The sequence below is a fragment of the Solea senegalensis genome, linkage group LG11 (assembly GCF_019176455.1).
Source record: "Solea senegalensis isolate Sse05_10M linkage group LG11, IFAPA_SoseM_1, whole genome shotgun sequence".
In the NCBI taxonomy this organism is placed as follows: domain Eukaryota; kingdom Metazoa; phylum Chordata; class Actinopteri; order Pleuronectiformes; family Soleidae; genus Solea; species Solea senegalensis.
Window position 1 is genome coordinate 21,954,917 of NC_058031.1, and position 8,858 is coordinate 21,963,774.

An 8,858-nucleotide genomic window follows, 5' to 3' on the forward strand; every position below is an offset into this window, starting at 1 on the left:
CTTTAAAAAGAAAGAACAATAATAATGATGATTATACATTAAAAGAATACTTCACCGATTTGCATTTAGCTTTGAGTCGAGAATTATCTTCATTCATTTCTTTGTTACGTGCCCACTGCAAAGCTAATTCTGCACTGCCACTCGTAGTGGGACGGGACCTCATTCCCAGAATGTAAACATTGTCCACCAACAGTTATGCTAACAGCACCAAGTGTCACTGGTGGGCAAATAACAAAGAAAAGAATGAAGATATTTCTCAACTCAGGGGAAACTGAGGTTGGGAAGCACAATTTTCCCCTATTCTAGTAATACAAAGCTAAATGCAATGAAGTATTCCTTTTTAAGGAATATAACAACAACAACCAAAATAGAAATAAAACCAAAATACACCTCATTAAAATGTATTTACAGGTGTAAATACACAAGACGGAAAACTTATCTGATCTGACCGGAGACGCATTGAACATAATACATGCAAAAAAGTCTCTGGTGCTATGTGAGCGTAAAAACGTTGGTCCAAGCACTTTAAAACGACAACAGTGAACCAAAGTGTGGTACAGAAGAATAAATAAAAGGCATAATAGCTAAAACAACTAAAATAAATTAAAAGACATATTAAAACGTGGGCTAAAAACCGTAATAAAAACAGATGAAATAAGTAAAACCAAAAACAGAATCAAATGGAAACAACATCAACAACTTAAATAGTGTCAAACGCCAATGAAAAGACCTGCGTTTTCAGAATAGATTTAAAAACAGGCAGGGAGGAGGCCTGTCTGATGTGCAGCGTCAGTGACCGATGTGGACACTGGAGGCGCATGTTAATACCAGGTGTAAACAGGGCCCAAGCCAAAAACAATGGAGAGTGTGACTTAGGTCTTTTTTGGACTTCCTAAGGATATTCTTTTTATCCCTGATGTCCATAGAGATTGAATCTCCACCAAATAACTTAGAGATCATAGAGTAAAAATACTCTCCTCACTAAAATCTGTATCATTAACCTGTGTTATTTGTCCTCTGAAGGTTTTGGGCGCACGGCACTTGCCCAAACACGGACGCGGCATCGTGTGTCCCCTGATCGAGATTGAGGTGTGCGGAGCCGAGTACGACAGCGCCAAACAAAAGACTGACTCAGAAGGTGAGATGAGCAGCTCTAACTGTTTCCGTAGAGGTTTCTGTGCCAGTAAAAAATTAGAAATGTTTACTGTTTACTGGATTCAGTGTCCTCCAGTGTCATTTCCTATTGAGTCGTAGAAAAACAGGAAGTGGTACAAACAACACAGCCATGTGCGGGGGAAACAAAAAGGGAAAACACTGCTGTGGTGCGTGGGTGGAGTTCCAGTCCAGAGGTGTAACATGCAAGTGTAACACAGAGTTTTATCACGTCAGTGACTTGAAGACTTACTGGGGTATTTAATCCATAGCTGAATCAGTGGTAAATAAGAATATTGTAACGCAGCAACAGGTTTTTTGTTCTTTTTTATTAAAATCTAAACCTTTATCCATGTCCATATCGACAATTACCTACATCCCCAGAAGTTTTCTTCCAAATCTGTCCTTTTCTTTTTGAGTTTTGCTCCTTAAACATTTCAGGCAGAGATAATTAAACTATGTAGCACAAGATATTTTTCTATCGTGCGCACGTATGAGATACTTTACTTTAAATTCACACTAGTCTCTTTAGATCTTCACAGCTACCATGACTGGCCTAGTCAAGACATTCCTGCTGCTGTAGCTCTGAGACGTTGACTCGTCATAAGCCGGAATCCACTCGGTGTTCATTTTAAAAAATAAAAGTGGAATCATTCAAGGGCTCAAATAGCAGCAATAGCAAAAAAAAACAAAACACACACAATGTAAAGAATGTGTAAATAAATAAATGCAGGTATGCATACATACATGTACACATGTTTGTATTTTAACCCTAAAAACTTCCATTAGATTATATATTAATACAGTATATATATCATTAGATAGAACAACAGTGGAGTCGTGAAAACAAACTGGCCTTTAAAGAGTTAAAATTTCAAAATTATTATTCATATTTGATATGTATATTTCAGGCTGAAGTAGCTTTAAAAGATTGACTTTAAAGTGGGAAAAAATATTAATATGTTATGTTTTTACAGCAGTTTCTGGGTAGGTGACGTTTTCTGCCGCTAGGAACAAATTAGTAAGTCTCTTGCGTAGTTTAGCCATTTGAGGCTAATTTAAAAAACTGAGATGACAGATTTAAAGTTTACCGAAAATAATATTCTCTGGAAAATTTGAGCTATATTCTTTCAACAATTAAAAACAGAATGGCAGGAAAATGTACTCTTAAGGGTTAATAATTGAAAGTAGTTGTTTGCAGACAAAATAAAACGTTTGAGAACGTTATTATTTTTGACGTTTGGGAACCACCGATTGGCATTTTTCAATCTTTTCTTTTCTGGCATTTTATGGACCAAAAAAATGTATCAAGAAAATAAATGGTCATATTAAAAATATTGAAAATGCTCGTACCATACACACCTACACACATGGTGATTTAAATAATTATAATGTGTTAGGGCACTTTCCAGGATTTTCGTCTCTCCGTTTCTCTCTCGATTGGCGGTTACATGTTTTTTGTTTGTTTTTTCCTTCTGCAGCTGATAATGGTCTGAACCCGACGTGGCCCCCGAAGCCGTTCTGTTTCACCGTGTGCAACTCCGCCTTTGCCTTCCTGCGCTTTGTGGTGTACGAGATCGACATGTTCAACGACCAAAACTTCTTGGCCCAGGCCACGTTCCCCATTCATGGTCTGAAGACAGGTAATGTCTTTTCCTGAATCAATCCGATTCAATTCCAATTTAATCAGTTACAATACCTCTCTTATTTGGTTTTGAAACCATTTTTACAGAATTAATGCTGTTAATTATACAAAGATTCCTCATCAATGGCACATGGAGAATATTTGTGTTTGCAACAGAATCCAAAGCGATTACATGAATGTGCTTTTTATTTAATGGGTAAAGTCTGAAGATAGGTTTCCGCTTCAAGCGCTCGTTCCACAAATGTCTTCTTCACGATCGATTATGGGTTTTATGAATCCATTATCAGATTATTATTAAATGGAAGATGGATTATTAGCTCTACAGTCGACTGAAGATGTCGTCCTTGTAAAAGTTTTCCGTTTCCTCTCCAGGTTACCGCTCAGTGCCTCTGAAGAACAGCTACAATGAGGATCTGGAGTTGGCTTCTCTGTTGGTCCACATGGACGTCATCAGAGGCAGGGTGAGCCGTGGTTTGACAAGTCCGACCTCAATGAATGAATGAAGGCTTCTTTTCAGACATGTAAACATAATACACCAAAAAACAACAACAAAAGTCAGAAAAGGAGTAGATGGAATCATAAGGTTATTGAATCGTGTCCCTACTCTACAACTTGTGCTGTTTCCATTTGATTCCATTTGTGTCGGAACACACACAGACACACACAGACACACACAGACACACACAGACACACAGACGGACGTTCCTGCAATTTATAGATGGATGTGAACGTTTGTTTCTGATGTAAGACTTGTGTCACATGATGAGCGACGAGTGATAGATTAGTAGCTTTTAAATGACAAAAGAGAGACAGAGTGGACTGTGGATGTTGCCCTTTTCCACTATGGTCCAACCTCGCCTCGCCACACCACGGTTTAGGTTGCATAAGAAAGTACCTACTTAACATGGGCGGAGTCATCATTGCATGAAATTTTGTTTTACACACACACACACGAGTGACTTGTAAAGCAGTTGTTTTCAGTGTAACTGAATCAATAGAATCCGTTCAGCTCCACCTGCTGTTATAACATTCACTGACTCTCAGCTGTGAGTGGAAACAGAGAATGAGCTTCACATCATTTTCATCTCTGCTCGTCCTCGTCGTCCCAGGAGGAGAACGGAGAAACCACCTTGAGTCCCTATCTCGCCGCCGGGGCCGCTACGGTGACGGCAGCGGCGCAGGCCGGGGGACGCGAGCGACTCGGGGATCTGAGCTTGGTGTCCTCGACGTCCTCCTCCAGCTTGTCCACTCTCCCTCAGTCTCCGGCTCAGGCTCTGGCCTTCAGAGGGATGGACGCCTCCTTCGAGTCTCGCTACCAGTCTCCTCTGGACGACTTCAGGGTCTCCCAGGAGACGCTGCTGGACCACATGGACCCTCAGAACAGTCGGTGAGTTCCAGTTCCAGACTGTGCTGTTTTTGTTTGTTATCATTTAAACGGGAGAAGCTTCTCGACCGCCCCACCCCTGTCTTTGTCTATACCTCAGGATGTTGCAGAGGACCAGAGTGGCGGAGAGGCGTCTAAGTCCAAGCCAATCAGCCCTCAACCCCCTCCCCAACCTTACCCCTCTTCACCCAGCCGCCTCTCCTCGTACCGATGATGTCACTCGCTGCTGTGAACACTGTTTCCATGGAAACGCCCGCCACCGCTTTTGGCCTACATTTCAGGCAGCTCTCCCTCCCTCCCTTCACTCTCCCGACCACCCCGCCGCTCACTCAGCGCTCGCCCGAGGAGAGGAGAGGTGTGTGTGTGTGTGGGGGGGGAATTGGGGTCTCTGACCGCTGTGGACAGGAAGTGTTGGAGTGGTCATATAAAGCAGGTGGTCAGGTGTGAACAACAGCAGCAGCTCAGTCAGGAGATGAAGAGGAGAGAAGAAGAGAGGGAGAGAGAGCGAGAGAGAGAGCTTTTTAAAAAAGGCCTCAGTTTGAAACTGTTTCCAGTTCCATTTCCTGTTGCTCTCCTCGATTCAGCATCCTCTGAACATTTATATATTTATTCCTGCTCCGCTGTTGGCCAGAGAAAAGCAGCAGCAGCAGCGCAAAGAGTTCCTGTATCCATGTTTTTAATTATTCTGATTATTTAAACCTTTAAAACATTCATAATGTGACTTCTTTTTTATGTATATGTGTCAAACATGAGGGCTCTCTATGGCTGTTTAAACATCTCTCTCCCCCTCTCTCTCTCTCCCTCTCTCCTCTTTGCTCCCTGATCCTTTATTTAAATCTTTATATTTTGTTTTCATTGAAATGGCATCAGGAGGAAATGGTGACCCTGGTTTTGGAAGCGGAGCGAGAGAAGGACGTGGTTCATGATTTATGTGTTTTTATTATCTCTTGTAATTTCTAATCAACATTCCCATCGTTCCGTGTTCAGTGTGACGCGTTCATACGTTCGTCTCCTTCACGGTTTTACTGCGTCGCAGAGCAGAGCAGCACCGGGACTAGAAATTGGACTAGAGCTTAAACAACTGCTGGATTAATCGATTAATCGTCGATTACTAAATGAATCCTCAACTATTTTGATAATGCATTATTCGGTTTGAAGCTTTTTCTCACTTTTAAAACAAGATTCCTGATTGTTTTCTTAGATGTGAATATGTTCTGGTTCCTTTTCTCCACGTAACAAAGAAATCTTTTTGGTTTGTGGACAAAAACAAAGACATTTGAGAAATTAGTTTAACGTTTTCTGATATTTTATGGACATAATCGCTAGCTGCAGCTCTCAATTTGACCCTAAAACGAGGTTGCGTTCAGAGAATTGGATCATTCTCTTTCACACATAAACGTGATGTTCAAATACTGGAATATCAAAGTTCTATGAGCTCATTTCAACACATTCTCATTTGTGATGCTGTAGATTATTGTCCTGTGCATCTCTAAATTGACAGACTTTATAAGTGAAGGTTTCTCATCATGTGGATTAGAGATTATTGTCATAATCTATTAATCTGTTGATTATTTTCGCTTTTAATCGCGTAATCGTTTGGTCCATAAAATGTCAGAAAACGTTAAAAAATGTTGGTCAAATGTTCTTGAACGTCTTTGTTTTTGTCCACAAACCAAAATGATTGAGTTTGAATGATTTCTTTGTCACATGGAGCAAAGAAACGATGAATATATTCACATTTAAGACGCTGAAACGATCAAGAATCTTGTTTTATTCATGAAAAAAAAAGCTGTAAACCGATTCAACGATTTTCAAAATAGACATATTTGCAACATTTTAACCTGGCACTAAAGTAAGCACCAAGAAAACGTCTCCTCAGTTGTTTTATTTCAGGTCCAAAGTAACCACTTCTGCCATATTTTGTCCTGCAGCGCCACACAGTGGCGGAATACTGCGTTTGTGCTACTGCTGCTGTCTCGATTCTTTTGCCGTGAGATTGAGTTAAAGCTGCCGTCAGTGATGCGGACGATGTGTTTCTGCTCGGAGCGGAGACTCGTTACGTTCATACTCGAGTTCACAGTGCGTCTCTGAGCTCCTCCCAGGGTTTGAAACGAGACCCTGAGACATCAGTGACAACTGATCTCTCAGTATAAAGCCATTTAAAGCTCCAGTGTGTAACTTTTATCAGTTAAAATGACACAGAAGTCCTTTAAGTATGTTTGTGTAAGTGTGTAATCGCTTTAAAATTAAAAATGTATTGGTTTTTAATGCCTTAAATGCCCCTGTTTCTCCAGCAGGGGCCTCACACTCTGGTCAGTCTGGTCAGGAAGGGAGGGGCCGGGGTCAAGTGAAAAAAAAAAGTTTTTTAACAGTTTAGTGATTAAGAAATTAAAATTATACCTTGACAATCCGTCCTGATGTTGCTAATACCAATATTAAGCATGACACTGCACAGCATTTTCAAAGTAAAAGTGTTTTATTTTGATAGTGAATCTGTAAAGAATTAAAACATTAAATCAAAATATACATGTAGACCAGGTGTCCTGCGGCCCTTCACCTTATTTTTAAAATGATTTAAATTCAACATTTGATTATATACAATCTCGTCTGGAGTTTTAATTACAAAGTATTTTTTGATTTAATGTTTTAAGTTTTTGTTATTTACAGATTCACTTTGCGTCCTAAATGAACTCCTGTGTACATCAAAACAAAACACCTTTACTTAAATGCTGTGCGGTGTCATGCTAAATATTTGGATTTGGATTATCGAGGTATAATCTTAATTTCCATATCACTAAACCGTTCATTTTCCCCCCGAATTGTTGAGACTTTTTTCACTCCCTCCCTGACCAGACTAGAAGTTCATTTTGAGTCTGAGGCCCCTGTTTCTACAGCAACCAAAGCGTGTGTGTGTGTGTGTGTGTTTTTGAATGAAGAGAAAGCTTGTCTGGTATAAAGAGAGGAAACAAGCGCAATCTGCTGCCTACGCACTGGACCTTTAACGGCGGGTTGAACTCGCTGACCGCAGCTTTAAATCAACCACTGCGCGGGAGTCACGTCCTCTAACTTCTAACATTCTAGTGTGTGTGTGTGTGTGTCTTCAGCTCCAGTGAGAGCGCGTTTGGGGCGTAAACGTGGTCGTAGTTGTTGATAATTCTGCCGGACGCCTGCGTTCGTTTTAATCCCCGCTGTTCGCGTTCTCGCAGGTTTTGTCATGGGACGGCGTCGCCTCTGTGTGACGACGTCAGCTCAGTATTGTCGCTCAGTGTCACGTGTGAACACTGAGAAACACCCGAAGCCATATGGTGGTGATTCATGAGGTCAAAGCAGGGACAGGAGTGAATGATTTAAGGTCTTTAAAGAAACCTTTTTTTAAATTTTTCTTCATTTGTTTTTTTTTTTTTGTGCCAATTTTTAATCCCAAAGTCGAAGCGTATTGTCACCTTCTCGTGCAGTCGGCGGTGACGAGCTAATCCCCACCCTCGCTCCACTGCTCTGATTGTTTGCTGACGTCCATGTGCCTCCATCTTTGTACGCGTCGTAAGTCACACGCGCCCCCTGCTGGACTCAAAGCGCCTGCACAGACGCGGCGGATCAACAACAACATCACTGACTCTGCTGTGTTTGGTTTGTTTTTCCCGACTGTATCGGTTTGAAATCAAACACGGTGATGGAGAGCAGGTGGGCGGGGCCTGGGCGTGTCCTTTTAGTTTAGTTTTTTTTATTATTTTTTTGTCTGTTTTCTTACTGACAACGAGTCTCATTTACAGTCGACCTCTCTGTCATGTGCCTCAACTAAGGAGAGGACAAAGTATTCATTTAAAATGTTTTGCCTTTCATATGAAACATATTCAAGCCTGAAAAAATAAAATGCTACTTAACACCACGTTGTTCTTCTCTGCTTTACAATTCACTCACTTCTTTCATTATCGGGGGCCTGAGCCATGAATGGCAGGGGCCGAAACAGCCATTCGTGGCTCAGTCCCTATAGTTAATCCTTCAGATTATTGTTCTATCCGTGGCTTTGCGGTCTTTCTCGAGGGCATTAACGTGCATTAAAACCCTTGAAATTTTACACGGAGGTCAGGTCTGGCTAAACTGAGATATTGCCATAGTTCCCGGATCCGTGCGTTGCTCAAGGGCTCTATAGCAGCATAAAACAGGCAAAATTGAAAACAACTAAAACAACAACAAAAAAGTCGATACCATGGCCTCAACTCAACAGGAAGTCGGTAATTTGGAATTTTGTTGGTTTAAAGTAAATATTCCTGTTTGAAGTTAATCTGCCGCTATTTTAATCATTGATTCATTGCCAAGTTGATTGTTTTAGAATATTTTCTGCCATTAATCTAAATTAACCCCTTAGTGCTCATGTGGACCTGCACCCTTGGTAAGTTTTTTTTTTTTTTCGTTATGATTGATTTTATATCTAATTTTTGGTAGTGATATAAAATAGCAATAATTGTGTCACAAAATAGTGAACTTTGACATTATTTCCAAATTTCACAAATTCAATCTAATTTTATGTCGTGTTTTTTTATATAGTTGGTGAAAAGGGGATATAAGAAACTCTATATTGCACATTCTTATACCTTATGCTTGTATATCTGTATTTACTGTACGTTTTATCATAGTGATGGGAAATAGCTGCCAAATTAATAATCCACTTAACCCTTA

General features: G+C 40.5%; 1 protein-coding gene across 1 annotated transcript in view; it reads left to right on the forward strand.

Moving 5' to 3' along the window:
- plcg1 (phospholipase C, gamma 1) overlaps positions 1–4,255 on the forward strand; it is a 32,899-nt gene extending 28,644 nt beyond the window's left edge. Inside the window, exons 29-32 of the mRNA XM_044038795.1 lie at positions 1,024–1,138; positions 2,634–2,795; positions 3,170–3,258; positions 3,907–4,255. Coding sequence (XP_043894730.1) covers positions 1,024–1,138; positions 2,634–2,795; positions 3,170–3,258; positions 3,907–4,188 — 648 coding nt within the window. The 3' untranslated portion in view covers positions 4,189–4,255. The remainder of the gene's footprint in view (positions 1–1,023; positions 1,139–2,633; positions 2,796–3,169; positions 3,259–3,906) is intronic.
- The last annotated feature ends 4,603 nt before the right edge of the window (positions 4,256–8,858 follow it).